Source organism: Micropterus dolomieu, linkage group LG03 (genome assembly GCF_021292245.1).
Source record: "Micropterus dolomieu isolate WLL.071019.BEF.003 ecotype Adirondacks linkage group LG03, ASM2129224v1, whole genome shotgun sequence".
NCBI lineage: Eukaryota > Metazoa > Chordata > Actinopteri > Centrarchiformes > Centrarchidae > Micropterus > Micropterus dolomieu.
In genome coordinates, this window is record NC_060152.1 from 5,892,150 (window position 1) to 5,910,449 (window position 18,300).

The following is an 18,300-nucleotide window of genomic DNA, read 5'->3' on the forward strand; positions in this document are numbered from 1 at the left end:
GTGGTGGGTGCGGGGGGGGGGGGGGGGGGGGGGGGGGGGGGGCGTGTGAAGGATCTTGTATTGACTGGGCTAACCTGTCTGACATGATTCAGCTGACAGTCACGCTGCCAAATCCTTTTAGGGGGAAAGTTTTGGATTTATGTTCTGCACAGGCCAAGACATACACTGTAATTACACTATATTGGACTCATAAAACTAATTAGATGGTCCGTGAAGCATACACAACCAAAGATCCTGGTCCTGTAAAAACAGTGCTTTAAAAGTACACATATAAATAATAAGACATCCATGCCCCTTGTAACATCTGATGCCTTGTCGTGATTGTCTAATGATCTCTGTTAAGTCTCTGCTCTCTAGAGCAGATGAATCAGTAAAAATAGCGGCAGTCTCACCTGCTCTATATCTGGTCTGCTGGAGTATAAAATGTTGTAATTTGAGGTGAAAATGAGGCTTCATTTGAGAAAAGATGCATCTAAATAATACATTTTTGTACTGTATCTATGTATGTGTTGTATTAGTTAAAATGCATTTATGTGGTTAAAATATAAAATGAACATGAAAAAAAATGGGTGCAACTTGCTTTCAGGTATTTAATTCGGCCACTTCATGTTCTTCCTTTACATTGACCCTCCATAGCCAGTGGAGTTGGTGTTGTTGTTAACAAATAAAAGAGGTGTTTTAGGGGTTTTTTTCTTTCATAAAATTGACTTTTTACCCTGAGGTAAACCCTGCCAACTCTATGTCCAGTAAAAACAAAATGTCTGACTCTTTTGTACTCTGGAGCACAACTGCAGCATGGCTAAAATAAGGTCAAAATCAGTGTTTCTTGACCAATCCCACAGGTGCATGCTCAACACTATAGATGGGCCGTCGGAGCCTGTGGAGGACTACCTATGTGACCCGGAGGAGATGCCCCTGGGGGCCAGGGAGAGCCGGCTGCCCTGCCCCGAGGACTGCGTCCTCAATGACTGGGGCCCATGGAGCCGCTGCAGCCTGGTGAGAGCTGAACCCAAAGCAGCAGCACAGCTGTCTGGCACGGAGGAGATATGGGAACATCAGATTTCTGTGAAGCCCACTGAGATTTATCTGGATATCTTTTTCTTGTCAGAAATATTTTCTCTGAGGCTTAAGGAAGTGTAGCTGCACTTTATTGTTGTGAGCTGTGTGTGAATCTTTGTCAACAGGTTATTTCTTCCCCACCAAGGGGGGATAAAAGAGATATATGAACTGGGAAGCAGGAGAAAGATGGCTTATACATCACTTAAATTACACTGTACTCACTGTGAATACAACAGGGAAGGAAGATGATTTATGATAAAGACTCAGAACTCCTGAGCAGGTTTCCAAATTTCCATTTTGTGACACACACACAACCCCTCTCTGCATCAGCAGGGATGTAGTGGCAAACATAAAGCTGGCTAAAAGTATTACCCCTAGATTGTGATCATAATTTGGTAGACGAACAACAAGCATTAAAAGTAATTAGTTATATTTTCAGAAACATATTGATTAATAAGATTGTATGGAAATATCCAAATGGTTAATTTCAAGCTCCAAGCTAATGGTAAAATGAGTAGAACATGTGCATCTGTGACCTTTTCTGACTCACCGTAAAATGTGAATACATTTTGAGTTTTGTAAAGGGAAGCCGTCCCCTGATTTCAAAACAGCAGCTGCGTACACACCTACAGGCTACCACAAGTATGCAATCTTCGTTTTCCCTTTTGCAAAAACATGTAAGATGTCAGAACATCCTGTTCAGCACCTCTGCTCCTGACACCTTCGATTCAGGGTAAAAAGCCATTTTAACTGCTCTGGTTTCACCTGCTGTTCTCACAGCAGCACCCTGGCCATTGTTAATCACAACCCATTCTCTCCCAAAGTGCTTGACACACTGACTTCTCACAATTCCAATCTCGAATTGGAGTCTGCAGTGGCACCAGCGGGGTCTCTCGCATGTTTTATTCATCATGCCAGAGATGGAGTTATTCAAAAGGCTGTCATTTTCTCCCCCAACTCTCTTCTTCTCGAGCAATGACCATGTGGAATGTAGTTTACCATTCCAGCACAAGATCCATTTCAGCTGTACTTCCCCAAAGTTTAACATGCTGGGAATGCCAGGAAAGAGGAGGGGGAGGATCTTTATTTATTTATTTTTAGAAGTACAATTCAAACAAACATCCCTCTAGGGACAAGGTCTATGCAGATTTTGGGAGAATGTCTTGAACTGAGAAATCTTAGGGGGCTTTCACACCTACCTTGTTTGATTCGGACTTTTCATTTTGGTCCGAACCAAAAATCCAGGTGTGAAACCTCCCACGGACCACAGTCCGGACCAAACAGACAAAATTTGGTCCGACGATCAAACTGAACCATGGTTTGGTTTGTTTCTGGTGTGAAAGCATTTTTTGGATGGTTTGGACTTTAAAACCCTTTACAGGAAGTTCCGAAAACAAAAAAATGCACGGGAAAATGCATTGAAATAAGGACACAATTATAAATCTCCCTTGACAGCTCGTCTTTTCAAACAGAGGGCCATTATAGAAGCACACTGCCACAGAAGGATTGCTTGGGGTCATCTCCTCCTGTCCTATAATGTTCGCACAACAAGGACGTTTAATTGCGACTAGCCTTCAGTATAGTTGGCGCTGCAGGTAGTAATGCCATAATAATAACAATATAGTGGTGACACATTTGCGTTTGTTCATCTTTTTATTCATTCATTCTTCTCAAAAAAAAACATGCTGAGCTGTTTAATAAACCAATCAATGTCAATTCCAGGGAGACGCAGCCCACATAGATGATGACGACAGGATGCAGGTCTGTCGTGTAAAGTCCTTTAGTGCGGTCGCAGAATTGCAGTGAAACCAAAATTAACCGAATGTATCAAAACATGACCGTTGGTTCGGACCTTGGTGTGAAAGCCCCGTTAATGAATTGGCCCAATAAACTGGGCAATAATCTAGAAGTGGGTGAATTCATACAGTTTAATATCCAATATCAGTATAGCAGGACTATGGCTTAGTTCCAGTTCTGTCATATGTCTGTATTCAGTTCTTATCACTCTCTGCAATATGGACTGCTTATTCATTTATGCATTTGTAGAAACTTTATTGTAGGTTCCAGTTTTTAACGGGGTTTGTCTGTTTTAGCCCTGTACCAGAACCAACAGTCGAGTGCGGATGGCATACACCCTCCGGTCGCCCAGTGTGGGGAGAGACTGTCCAGACACGAGTGACAAGGAGCCCTGCAGCCTGAACCTCAACTGTTTCAACTACTTCTACAACATCACAGGTAAAGGAGATGTCGAAGAATATAAAATAGCGCACTGTCTTCATAAAGTTGCAGTGGGCAGGAGAGACTATGCTGAGCTTCGACTGGTTCTCTATTCTCTGTAAGGTCAGTTTATTTTTGGCAGACCTGTCTCCTCCAAATGACAGTACTGTACCTGTCTTGTATTATAGATGGAGAAGATGGTTTTGGGTCACAACCATGGGTTTGTCAGGATGAGAGCTTCCCAGCTTTACCACATCACCAGTGTGAAAACAGCCCTTGAAATGGGAGCTTTAAAATCTGAACATCACAGCAAACGAGTAGCAATCGATAACTGACTCATCTATTTTTGTTTTCACCACTTTAGTTTCTTTGGGGAAGTTAATTGCAAACCTTGCGAGGTTTTATCAAATCTCTTGTTGTTTGATGATCATGTAACGTTAATGGCGGTCTTTTGAGTCTTGCCCACAGCAGTATACAGTAGTTAGTATAGTTTTATTATAGTTTAGCTCCACTTTTCAAGGGAAGTTGAGTTGAGTAGGCACACACTATGTTTTTCTCCATATCCCTGCAGTTACAACCATTTACAACAATTTAAGCCTGGAACATACCAATTGTAAGTAAAACATTTGATTTGAAGTGCCTTGCTCAGTGGCGCCTTTGTTGTGATTTCTGAGAACAGAAAAAACAGTCATGCTTTACTTTAAACATGAAAGTTTTGGTCCAATTTTGGGGCAGCGGAAAGAAGTTGAGAACAGTGACATATAATCACCTCTTTCAATGATACGGAAAACTTGTTAGTGAACAAGTGCTTATAATACATCCAGCAGTTACAGAACAACATTATCATTCATTTGGAGTCACGTTTCTGATCACCAGTCTAATCTAAGTTCAATATTCACACTCTTTTAGCTCTACCAACTCCTGAGGGAAATATCTGTCTCTTTAGCTGCCAAATGCTCCACTATGTTCGCCAGCTAGTCTTTAATTGTGTCTGTCTGCTGTCTGGTGCTGAGCAGATAGTGTACAGTGCGTTGTTAAAGGTTTTTCTCTGAAAACAGCTGCCTGCTCTGGGCGAAAACTACACAATGACAGCTGTGAGAGTGAAACAAAAAAGTAAAGTTGTGATCGGATAAACAGTGAGCTGAAACTCACTATAAAGCTCTGCGAAGCCGACAGGAGCTGCAGATCCAAGTGGTGATAATAATCTGTAGGGTTATCACTATGCTCATCACTATGAGCAAACTCTTTCACATTGTCGTTTGATACATTGTTATTAAAAAAATATCTATTACAACTACTAAATACAGAAAGATTTCCAAAACTACTCAGAGATTTGTGCCAGCAGCCTCCCCGAGCTCCCCTTTCCAATCAGCAGGATATCACAGCTGCATGTCACATGTCATAGAGGCTACTTTTTCACATTTGGTTCTGGAAACTGCAGCAAACTGTTTCCATAAAAATGAAAAAAAAGAGAGAGAGATTGTCAGTGTTCCTATGTTTCTTTTAGATTGGTTGTGTTGCTGTTGCCCCACAATCTCAACCAGCCCACCCTCCTTCTCATTCTTCTCTTTGTGTTGTTACACTGGGAGACGTGACATATAATCCCTACTGCTGGGTTCATACAGGCATCCCAGGGTATATGTACATAATATACGAGCAGAGATTATTATTGGGTAAAGTCTTTGTTGATGCTGGGTCTATCCAAGCTGCTGCTTCTTTTTCCTTTTCTTTCAGTCTCTCTCTCTGTTTCTTACTGTTGCTCTTTCTTGTTGCAGTCTCCCTATTTTCAGTCCCCAGAGTGCCACAAAGCTCCTCGGCAGAAGGAGACACAATTCCCTGAGTTGCAAACGAGCTCACTGCAGCTAAAAACAGCCACTCATCTTTGTCAGCGGATGGCACACTCACATGAGTGATGCCTCACCCTCCCTGGTTTTGCAGTGTTTTTAACAACAGCATGCACGCTGTGGTTTGAAAGGCATTGGCACCCTAAATTAGAAAAAAAAATGTTGTCTTTTCACTTCACAGAAATAGTTATTTAAGTCAAATCTGGCCGCCTGGCCACTCAGCTTGCTTATGATGCTGGCATAAAAGGATACTGATGGCAGCCAGATTTATTGGATTTAAGTGAGCTGTTATAAACCTTAAATGACCTCTTTGCTGACAAAGTAATCATCTATTATCAACACTGATCTTTGCCAGCCAGAATCTTTGTAGACTCTGACTCCAAACACTCAAAAAAAACACACACACACACACACACACACTGATTATTTTAATAATCATTTTAGTTTTACTCAAGTGTTGTGGCATAAGGGAAGGATGGCAGAGGGAGAGGAAGTGTGTCATGCAATGAAGGTAATTAGCTGAAGTCAAACTTAACAGTATATTAAGCACAAGGCATGCTGGCTATTTTGCTGAGTCATCTGGGAGCCCATTGTGGTTCATTTGTATGCATCGCACGTCCATCCTAAAAGATCTATCAGATACAGTGCAGTGAAGGCATGAAGATTTTAGTTTATGTCAGCAACGTAGCTGCTGATTAATTTGATAGTGTTGCACTGTATCAATACACAATATCAAAAGTACTTTTCCTTCCTGTAACGCACTATATATCAGCATATACAACCCAAAGCTAAACAACGTTAAAGGTAACTTGAGGCGACATGTTGCAACAGTGCATTTCTGTGTTCACCCTTAAAAAGCTAAGACACACCATGGTTGTTTCTTACTGTTTGGGATTTATTCATTGTGAAGTGTAAAGAATTTGTGACAGCTGATGCATTTGAACACTTTTGAACAGCGTCTCCTTATGTTTTGTCCCTCCACATCATCCTGCCTCAACTAAAAATACATCCAAATTCAGTTTCTTGTGACTTGAATACATGCTCCTCTCCTTTTCCTTCTTGCTCCCATCTAAATCATGACTCCCTCTCACCTGCCTTCCAACTCTGCTTGCACTCAGGGTGATAAAATCAACAGCAGGAACCTGTTTGAACACTGGTTTAGCATGATCAATGTGGAATTTTTTTAAAATCTTTTATTGATAAAAGAATAAACATTTCCTCCTCATGGCCTCTGGGTCATCAAATAAGCTCTGAGAGCACTCAGAGAGGTACTTTCCCCAAACACCCTGTCTTCACAGGACCCCGGAGGTCACTAATGGAAAGTTTAATAGCAATTTAAAACAGGCTTGTTTGGACCCAACTAATCTAGTATCACTACATCCCAAGATGGGGTGGGTTGACCAAGTCACACTATGTTTCAGGACTCATGAGGATGAATGTTGAGTGCTAGTAGGGCATAAAGCCGGTTTATCAATTTACAACCCTCAATGACTTGGTAAAATGAAAACAGCACTGCCTAAGGCTAAAAGATACAGAGAAGAGAAATTACTTTGCCATGCAGAATAAAAATGTATGAACTAATATGTTATGTTTAATTAACAATATAAGAAGAATCCCAAGTTTTGAGTTAACATTGCTGATTTGGATACAGGGACAATAACCCTGAACTAACAGGAACTGTTTCTGTATAAGAAGGAATGAAGTGTGCTCCTTTTTGTTGGAGTAACTTGAGAGACAGTTCCATTAGTGTAGGCCACTACTTTCAACCCTAATGACCTATTTTAAATAAGAGTTTAAACTCTTTTCTTAAACTAGGGATCAAACGGTATGAAAATTTCATATGACAATTATAGTGACCAAAATGATCACGGTTATCAGTATTATCGCGGTATTGTAAAAATGTGCCGAAAAAGATTAAAATGTACTGATACACACACTGAAACCATTTCAACAAGTTTTACATTGAAAACTACAAATAGAATTGCCATTTTGTTTGCATAAAAATAAAATAACAACAAATACCTTTTGTAAACATATGAAAATCATCTCACCACATAATTCACCAGCATTAAGACATTTTGCTGTGTTCAACTGTAGTCAGCGTTTCTCTCAGTGTAACTATTGTTGACAGTTCCTGGGCAATGTAAAAGAAACAAATACAAGAACATGCAAGAAAGTCAACTTTTTGATGATCAGTGGCTTGACAGCTATGGTTGTACTGGGAATCAATATGTAGTAATACTTTATAAACAACATTACAGAAAGATCATCATGTGCAGTGGACATAGTCTGCAGACACACAACGCACACAGCAGCAGAAAAACGTGTAGCGTTTTTACAAGAGCAGCTAACACTAAGAGCGCCAGTTTACACGCTGTTAGCAAGTCAGACAGACAAACCAAAGCTAAAAGTTAACTCACCCTGAGTTCACTATAAGGTTATTTTCTTCAATCAAGTTTCCCTCAGCGGTAATCGTTTCATCCTTATGTTAAATGTCGGAAGGTTTGAAAAGCCCAGAGTCCTCTTCAAACAGTCACCTTCCCCCTCTGACCTCTCACCTGCACTCAAGATCTGTGAAGAGGACGTGAGCCAGCTCTTCCAGAGGCAGAAGATCAGGAAGGCTCCTGGCCCCGACGGTGTGTCTCCATCCTGCCTGAAAATCTGTGCGGACCAGCTGGCCCCCATCTTCACTCAGATCTTCAACAGATCACTGGAGCTGTGTGAAGTTCCCTCCTGCTTCAAACGCTCCACAGTCATCCCGGTCCCAAAAAACCCTCCATCTCTGGACTAAATGACTACAGGCCCGTCGCCCTGACATCTGTAGTCATGAAGTCCTTTGAAAGACTGGTGTTGGCCCACCTGAAGGACATTAAAGGCCCCCTGCTGGACCCCCTGCAGTTTGCCTACAGGGCTAACAGGTCAGTGGATGATGCTGTCAACTTGGGTCTGCATTACATCCTCCAACACCTCGACTCTCCAGGGACATATGCAAGGATCCTGTTCGTGGACTTCAGCTCGGCGTTCAACACCATCATCTCGGACATCCTCAGCACCAAACTCACCCAGCTCACTGTGCCAGCCTCCACCTGTCAGTGGATCACAGACTTCCTGACTGACAGGAGTCAGCAGGTGAGGCTGGGAAACATCACATCCAGCATCAGCACTGGCGCCCCCCAGGGGTGTGTGCCCTCCCCACTGCTCTTCTCCCTCTACACCAACGACTGCACCTCAGGAGACCCATCTGTCAAACTCCTACAGTTTGCTGACGACACAACGGTCATCGGCCATCCAGGACGGTGACGAGTCAGCCTACAGACAGGAGGTTGATCAGCTGGCTCTCTGGTGCGGTCAGAACAACCTGGAGCTTAACACGCTCAAAACTGTGGAGATGACCGTGGACTTCAGGTGGACCCCCCACTCTGACCCCCATCACCATACTCAACACCAAACTGCCCCCAAAAAGGACAGGACAGACTACAATGGACAGTCAGGACTGGAGAAAATATCATCAGTGCCGACCTGCCCTCCATTCAGGACTTATACATTTCCAGAGTCAGGAAACGTGCAGGAAACATCACCGCAGATCCATCTCACCCTGGACACAACCTGTTCCAGCTCCTCCCCTCTGGTAGGAGCTACAGAGCACTGTACGCCAAAACCAACAGACACAGAAGCAGTTTCTTCCCACAAGCCATCACTCTGATGAACAGCTGATTTCTGACTCACAGTGTCAGGAACAATTCCTGTGAAATAACCCAGTAACTGTCTCTAATCAGCCACCTGTTTACTGGTTTCCACTTATTATTTATTTATTCACCATTCTCTATTTCAGTGCTGTTCATACTATGTCATATTGCATATACTGTATACCAATACACCTACCTCAGGTCATAAGGTCATAGGTCTTATTTATTTCTCTCAGCATCCTTTGCACTATGCTCCATCACACCGTGTACATGTGTACATGTATGTGTACCTGTATGTATATCATATCCACCTTCAACATGTACATAATGAGAATAATAGTTTACTCTTGCATCCTTTGCACTCTGATCACTGCACTATTTGTCAATATGTCTATATTGTTTTGTTCATAGTGTGTATATTAGTGTTGTCTACTCTGTAGTTTGTGTCTGATTTTATTTTATTATTATTTTATTATTGTGTTATGGTATTTTTGTACAAGTAAGCACATCGTGAGCAATTCGTCAAATTCCTCGTATGTGAACATATACCTGGCAATAAAACTGATTCTGATTCTGATTAATATATATTAATATGTATCCACTTATACGATAAATGGAGTGTTTAGACACTCTGAGTAGATAATGAAGTAAAACAGGTATGTACACATATCTAACCAGCTAAGCTTTGTTTCCAAAATAAAAAGCTCTAAAAATTCACAGTACACTACTTGCTCAGCAACAAATGGCAGACAGGAAAAAGTAACACCTGCACCCTTGCTCCATGACACAAAAGTTTAATAATGACAAAGTTTCTTCTTGGAAATGATGAATCTGATATAATATTTATCTATAAGACACTTATTTGATATTTTGAAGGATGGCTTTTATGTTTTGTTTTTCTCTATGTATTGTATTCACTTGTTAACTTGTGTGTGTCACTTGTGTTTGGATGTTTATCACCCTGGGCGGTTTGAATGGTTAATCATACCTGCCATCATAGCGCTTGTCACCCTATTGGTGTGAATGTTGTATAAATATGGGTGTGGTCTCCATTTGTCCTGACAAAGATCTAAGTGGGATCGATTTCTGGATTTTAAGTCACAAAATAAACACTTTTCTTTTGTTTGACTTCACCAAGGCTTGAATCAGTAAAGAATTAAGAATTGAAAGCAAAAACATTTCTCAGGGACCGTGCATATTAATAAACATTACTGTAAATATGGCTGAATTAGCCATGAGGCTAGTTTTCATCCATTCCAATTGTTCTGGTAAAATAAAAAGTCATAAACACTATTAATACAGATTTGACAGAATAATGTTCAATGGCTGTGTCATTTAAAGCACACGCACCAGAAAGACATCTTGCTTGTGAGAGCTTGCATCTTAACTTGGACAAGCCCTTAAGGACTTGAGGCTTGACTTGAAACATGTCTGAAATGACCTGAGATTTGACTTGATTTGCCCCAAAAATCTATGATGTTAACACGGTTGGAAAATTAGCTTTTTCTACAGTTGCAGTTTGTAATTTCCCAGTGTTGGCACAGGGTGTTAAATCTTTTCTTGCCTTTTATTTTGTGTTATTATCTACCTATCATTATGTTGTATTACTTATTATTCTCTGGAGGAGAGCTTATGTAGCTCAGAAAGCCACCTGATTTTACCACATAATTCACCAGCATTAAGACATTTTGCTGTGTTCAACTGTAGTCAGCGTTTCTCTCAGTGTAACTATTGTTGACAGTTCCTGGGCAATGTAAAAGAAACAAATACAAGAACATGCAAGAAAGTCAACTTTTTGATGATCAGTGGCTTGACAGCTATGGTTGTACTGGGAATCAATATGTAGTAATACTTTATAAACAACATTACAGAAACTACGTTGCAGGGCATTATCTGTGTTGTTGGTATTTCAGCCTGGCACCCACATGCTTCTGCAGTGTTATTTCTTAAACATTCTGATGCACTTATATGAACATTAACAGCCCAAAATATGTTCTGTTTCTCCTCAGACTGGAGTACATGTCAGCTGAGTCCTAATGCTGTGTGCGGGAGCGGCATCAAGACCCGGATGCTCGACTGTGTTCGCAGCGATGGCAAATCAGTCGATATAAAATTCTGTGAGGAGGTGAGACTTGCAAAAAAGTGCCTCCTTTTGTGCTTCTCCTTTTGGTTTTTGGGCAGTTTAGTTTTTATTTTATTTCCTTGACAGACTCATTTTTCTTAATGACTTAATCACATCACTCATTACAATATATTATCGTACCCTTCCAGTACTATTAGACCCACAGCAACATGAAATATTCAGAAGCATTTCGGTGCAGAGATTGTTGTCGTTGCTTCAGGCTGAGCGTTTTATTCATTCATAATGTGTCTCGGCTCTCTGTAATTGTAGCCGGCGGGCTGTGGCAGAGCCGTCCCCACAGCTATTTAACCCTTGGCCCACTTCATCATCTGGCTCATTCACAAAAACACATTGTGTCAGAATGGCTTTCACAGCAGCCTCAACATTCCAACTCTGCTGGCCTGAGGCTGCCCAGCAAAGTCTGCCCCCTGCCAGAACATAGGCCTCTGGGAATTGTAGTGCTGAGAGGTCAAGCTGCTGTCTAGCCGTAACAGATTGATTTGCCTGTGCTGTGACTGTTTGCCTGTGTTGTGAATGATTTGATGATGTGTCATGAATTGACCTCTTTCATTTTCTATGTGCTGCAGTTGAATTTGGAGAAGAAGTGGCAGATGAACATCTCCTGTGTGGTCGAGTGTCCCGTCAACTGTCAGCTGTCGGAGTGGTCGACCTGGTCAGAGTGTTCACAGACATGTGGACTAGAAGGTAAGATTCATAAGTTCTTAACAAAAGACCTTTTGCTCAACAATATGATCAACTCAAATTGTACAAACTGTTGTTGACATTAAGCTGACATTTTAATCCTGAGGAATTTCCAGTGTAATCAAAGAACTGACTGGACAAGCTGGCAGCAAGAGTAAAAGTATGTGACCTTTTCCTAACAAGACACCTTCTCTAAACACTAGGTCACCTTTTCATCATCCAGAAAACACAATCTTACAATGATCCCTGCACTGATATGTATTTTTATTTGCAGTCATTAGATCAAATCAGATCAAGCAAAAAACAGCACATAAAATGCAAGCTCAAGAACAAATAAAACATCTTTACATTAAAGCTGTTCTATAAATTGTTTTGAAGACATGATATAAACGATAGTGCCGGTCTTGATGGCAAATGGCCAAACATGTCAAGTTCTTGAATTTACAACAAACAGGGTCCAATGATTCAGTTCAAATGGGATTAGCCTCTTACTGATCTGCAGTTGGTTCAGTCATTACAAACACATGCTTTGCAGCAAAATATTGCACAGCATGACTCACACTTCTCAAAAATTAATTGTTGAGAAATGTGATTGGATCAATGCACAAGACATCAAGAATATTTCCATTTTGTGGAATGGTGCAGCTTTAAATAAGATCTGAAGCTTGGTTTGAAATACAGTCTGTATATGGTACTGTGGGGTAGTGTGGAATGCCCCGTGGAGTTTTCTTGTCAACAAACAAGTCATGTTTACATTCATTGTTACTTAGCAAAACTCAATGTGTGTATCATTGAGCTCCAACAAATATGTTGAATGCTTTTCTTTCCACATAAAACATTTGCAAAGCTGATTTAAAATCCTGTAGTGTTTGCATACATGTTCACTAGCTTGCAGTCTTCTTCCCTGCCTTCGTTGACAAACTGTGCCTGGCGCGTTACAGCCACCTTGTTGTGAAAATGGTGGTGAATGTTGTTCCATGAGTAAAAGACGGGAGGATTTTGAAAATCTATTTGATGAGTTTTATTGGAAGAGATCGCTTTTTACACTGTCCATGAAACTAATATGATTTATTGTGCTTGAACGCACCACAAATCTAGCTACTGTCCATACAGCTAATGGAAAGGTGTGTGAAAGGTATGTTGCAGGGTGCCAGCAACTAGTCCCCAAAGTAACGTTTCTGTCTCCATGTTGTTTTCGCTATCTGATCGCTACTGGCTACATGTATGCAGGTAGCTGTAGTGATGTTAATCGGTACGCATCCTGCGTCTCTGGCACATTAAATCCAAAAGGATGCAGTAAACTCTCTATTGACGAACCCGTGATCATACTAATGTTAAATTGTGAACAACAAATCCTTGTTGAAATCATAAAAATCCAGCATTCTATATGCTCCTACACACACACACACACACACACACACACACACACACACACACACACGTGAAGCAAAGTCAGTGGTCAGCAGAGCAGATCAGAGAGGTGGAGATTATTGAAGTTGGCAACAACTACGCTGTACCTAAGTGCAATAAAACTTTCTCAAGTACAAAGCCAATACTTAATCAATACACCCGTTCAACAAGATATACATCTTGTAAACATCTAGAAAGTGTATGTATTATAGTATATAGTGACTCTGCTGTTGTAAAATGTACGGTTACTGCTCTAGAAACATTACAATTATTTAGGTTATATTAAAAATATACAATTCAAATCCTGGTATGAATTCCTTTTAAAAAATTTTAAGCACTTTCTTAATATTGAAAAAGAACCAATAAGAGTATTGATAAAGAATAGTAGTAGTATCAATAAAATCCTAACCATACCTATCCCTTAACGCCAATACAATTTGTCAAAAAGCACATTTTAATGGGGACCCACTTAATAACATTGAAGACCTATCATCATCACTGAAGCTGTCGGGAAACTCATCAAAATTGATGATAGCTTTCTAATTTCCTCAAACACTGGTGACGTATCTGGTAAAATTGATGTATTGTTAATCTTGATTATTTGACGATTCACGTGTTTATTGTTGTTGTTGTTGGACAGGAGAGGAGAGCAGAGCAGGAGGAGAGATGAGACAACATGGAGCAGCAGAGCAGAGAATAGTAGGATAACTTGTTTTTGGAAGCTGAACAAACAGCGTCATCAAGAAAATAATCAATAGATCTCTGCAATCTTTGTAATTGTAACTAACTTTAGTAAGCCTGTAGGTAAGTGAAATAGTGTGAAATCAATGGAAGGGAGTATACATCCTCGTGTACATACACAAAAACAAACAGCTCCTTTGCTACTAGAGGTCAAAAACTCCACAGGTTACCTTCAAAGCTACAAAAGGGGAAAACTCTGCTATTTGTTTGGTATGATCTTATCTCTGTTAGTGAATATATCCAACAGCAAGGGTCCTTGTGTGCTAAATACACTTAACAATGTCATCAAGTAGATGATAATAACATTGTGTGATAATGTGAAGAGGCAGATCTGAGTTTTATTATCATAGTTCTCATAGTGATTCAGCTGATATTTTCATCTAAATGCAACAGAGTCGACTTTATGATGCTCAGCAGCCGGCACTACAAGACTGCGGTTGTACTTGACAGCCCCAAGTTGTAAATGTATACATGAATGAATTTGAAGAAGAAAAATGCAAGTGGAAAACATATAGGTCTGTAGGAGCCTGCATATATCAAAGGGGTCATATTATGCTTTTAGGCTTTTCCCCTCTCCTTTATTGAGTTATATAAATTTTTTGTGCATGTAATAGGTTTGCAAAGTAAAAAAGCCCAAAGTCCAGCCCAAAGGGAGTTCCCATCTCCCACAGAAAACACTGCCTGAAAACATCTCGTTTGTAGTCCAGCCGTTTCCCTTTCACTCCTGTAATGACACATGGATGAAAGCAAAATACGTGTCATAATGCTCGTCAAGCGGCAAGTCCGACACGCCCTCAAAAACACCGGTGGAAAAACACTGAGCTGCAGCACTCACCTCTCCTCTCCCTTCCAAACAATAGCTACCCTACTATGGAGGACTGATCCTGACAAATTAAGAAATAAATACATAAATAAATGCTCAATAAATAAATAAGCATCCTATTAAATGCACAAAAAATAAAGTTAATAAATAAATGTAGGCAGTAATTAAATTATACAATGAGACATAAATGTATATCCATCCATCCATCCATCGTCAACCGCTTGTCCTGCATACAGGGTCGCGGGGGGCTGGAGCCAATCCCAGCTGACATCGGGCGAAAGGCAGGGTACACCCTGGACAGGTCGCCATAAATGTATATATCTCTTTTAATTAGCTTCTTTATTTATTTACCTTTGTATTAATTACCTTATTTATTTATTGTCCGTTATAAGTTGTTACTGTGATGTAGAGACCGTGCACAGTTGTAACTTTACGGATGAAAAATACATTAGTTACAGATTAATAACTCACCGCTCTGAAACTCTTGCTCCAGTCCATGTTGCTAAGCTGGTCGGCAACATGTAAAGCTGAAACGAAGCTGTTTACTAGCTTCTCACTGACCCGCCCTTCTCTGCTTCTGATTGGCTAATAGCCCTTAACTAGGAACTGCACATGTGCAACTCCCAACAAAGATCATTTAGAGACAAGATGTATCACTCCATAGCTAAAACAAAGCCTTCAACACACTGTGTCAAAAGAGAAATGTGCAGTATGACAAAAATATGGTGTTTTTTGAAAATGAAACTATGTAAACCTGTTTTGGTACAATCCCTAAATAAGATTTTGAACCTGAAAATGAGCATAATATGACCTCTTTAAGCTTTAAAAATCATTTGCACATACAGTACCATTTGTCCCTGGTTTGCTTGTAAAGGGCTTACTGCACCAGCCGTTTTCTGTGCATATGTGTGACTCCACACCAAAGGACTAAAAACATGCATGCTCAGCAAAACGTACTTGGATAACTAAAAAAGTCCTATATCAAACACTTCCTGCTCCCACTGGAGGCATTTGGCCAGAAAAACTCACAAAAGCACAAGAGAGGACGTGTTTATTTAAGAGACATTGCAGTCTTCCCAAATGAGCAGCGAAAATTTGTCCTCCTGTTTCCTGGTTGTTCCGGCGGTTCACACAATTGATTCTGTCCCATTACATCTTCCTGCTGCTCAGGGCTGTAGGAGCGCTTTGAAGAAGAGGCGCTACAGCGATGATTGCTAAATCACAAGGAATAAGATAAAAGTTTAAGAAAGCCTAAAGAAGCAAGGAGGGGGCCTTTATTTGATCTGTTTTTGTGTGTGGGATGTACTCTTGTTGGAATATGATATAAGGTTGTACAGTTTGTGTGAGTGTGTGGGAAGGCTGATTTGTGTTTTATGTGCTGAAAGGTGTTATAGGTTGGCAAAGGTGTGTTCTAGGGTGAGCAGATTGCTGGCTGTGCCGTGTGAAAATGAAAGTGGGATGTGCAACAAATGAAGGGTTCTGAGATTGATAGTGGGTGGTTTAAAAGGTAGACAGGAAGGTTGCATTTTTAAATGTATGTGTGTGTGTGTGTGTGTGTGTGTGTGTGTGTGTGTGTGTGTGTGTGTGTGTGCGCGTGGGGGGTTTCTGTGTTATCGTACCGTAGCTAATTCATAGCATCAATTCTGCACTTAAATCAAATGGTCTCTGAGGTGTTAGCTGCTGTAATGTATTGGATTTATTTAAAGAGCGTTTGCTGACTGATGTGGAAGAAAAGCCATTTTACTCAAGTGGACCAAGAACCAATCAAGATGGCAGAAAAAAAGTGAAGTGTTTCAGGCTGTTTAGAAAACCATGCTCTGTTAACTTAAATGCTCTTGTGCACAGTAACACATGCATTTCTAATGAGCTGTTTACAGAGGTTATGGATGACTGCTGTGTGGTAAACCACAATGGTCAATGTGTGTTCCACATCTGTTTCCGTTTAGCTTGTTGTGCAGAAAACATAGCTACTTTACACAACCTCTAAAGGCTTAGCAGAAAAAATCATTGTAAAGCAAAATAAGTTTACAGTACTGGGACAAAGAATTAGTCAGAGAGGACCCTGTTGTTGTCGTCGTTGTTGTTGTTTTTATAGCTGATAATTATTTTATTGGACGTTATTTACAAACATCTAGGCAGTGCAACCATGAAAATATTAAATGTGGGCATATAGAATGACAAGAACACAAACCTTTAAACGGAAGTATCAAAGGGAAAATTAATAATATGCTGATGATGTCTCTTCCTGTGTGTTGTCTTCCAGGTAAGATGTGGCGGCAGCGGTCGGTGGTTCAGGCCTCTCAGGGCGACGGCCGGCCCTGCCCTTCTCAGATGGAGCAGTGGAAGCCCTGCCCTGTCCGACCCTGCTACCGCTGGCAGTACAGCCCCTGGTCCGAGTGTCGGGTGGAGGTAGGTCAATAAATAGTAACATTATACCATAATTCGGTCCATTACTTATTAATGATCATATTGACCTCTGTCAGCTACAAGAAATGCAGCTTTGACAGGCCCCTGGCTCAGCTGAGATCAATACACAAAAGAGTTTGAGCCAGAAAGTAGATTTTGGAGGACAGAAATCTCTGGCATAAAAATAATAGAGTCTTTTGTATTGATGAACAACCACATCAAATACCTACTCATACAGTTACTTTGTGAGATAGGCAGTAAAATCAATCTAATGAACTTTTAATGCTGATACATTACTATAAACCAATGCCGTTGCCAAGAAATTTGGCAGCATGTACTCTTTACATTTTGCATTGTGTGTCGTGAGGGCAGATTATTAAAGTAGTCCACTACATGACTTTATGACATAAAACAAAATTTTGCAAGCATCGTGTAGTTTTATGGGACGACAGGGAGACATGTCACCCCTTATCATTCATTTAGGTCATTTCTTCCACTCAGTTAACTCTATCCAACAATCTTAGCCTTCCTTGAACGTATGACGGAGAGAAACAGAAAAAAAGAGACAACAAATGCCTTTACTGTCATCTGATGTCAGCCGTTGTCCATGATGCACTTTTTTGTATCACTACTAGAAATAACTCTGGAACACAAGATGTCTGCAGGTCTTTAAAGTTGTACTCATTAAGATTTCGGTCTTGGTTGATTGGGAGACACCCATGGTTACTGTGGTAACAGAAAACACTTGTTGACCAACTACTTTGTCAGAACTACAACAAAAATGCAACTAGTGTATCTGTTTACAGTAGCAGTCAGTCAATAATAATTGCAACTGCGATCTGATTTTATGCTGCACATGGTGCAAATAGTTTTCCCACACACACCAGCCGTTGGTTACAGTTATGTTGGTTACCTTCCTGATGAGTTGGAGGTGTGCATCCTATAGCCTGCAGCTCACTGTGGCTGCTCCTTCTGGTTCCATTACTTCCTTTCAATAATTCTAACCAATCCGAAACATTGTCTTGTTTTGTTGACGATATATTCCAAATATATTCCTGTGACTGCTTCACAGTAAAAGCTACCATGTGTTTCACCAGTTGAATACTTTTAATGTGAAGCTGCCGCACTGAACAGTTAACACTGACGATAAAATCAGTGAGATAAAATTACAAACCTGTTTTCCTGTGAATCCCGTGTGTGTGTGAAGGTATGGCAGACTCTGCCAATAATAGTAATAATATATATAAATAAATAATAATGAACAAAGTAACTAACAGTAACAAATATTAG

General features: G+C 40.5%; 1 protein-coding gene across 1 annotated transcript in view; it reads left to right on the forward strand.

Annotated features, from left to right (window-relative positions):
* Positions 1 to 18,300, forward strand: part of LOC123968777 (thrombospondin type-1 domain-containing protein 7A) — a 218,003-nt gene that overhangs the window by 177,734 nt on the left and 21,969 nt on the right. Inside the window, exons 20-24 of the mRNA XM_046045711.1 lie at positions 3,153 to 3,294; positions 10,816 to 10,931; positions 11,516 to 11,633; positions 11,737 to 11,790; positions 16,868 to 17,013. Of these exons, the coding sequence (XP_045901667.1) occupies positions 3,153 to 3,294; positions 10,816 to 10,931; positions 11,516 to 11,633; positions 11,737 to 11,790; positions 16,868 to 17,013 (576 nt within the window). The remainder of the gene's footprint in view (positions 1 to 3,152; positions 3,295 to 10,815; positions 10,932 to 11,515; positions 11,634 to 11,736; positions 11,791 to 16,867; positions 17,014 to 18,300) is intronic.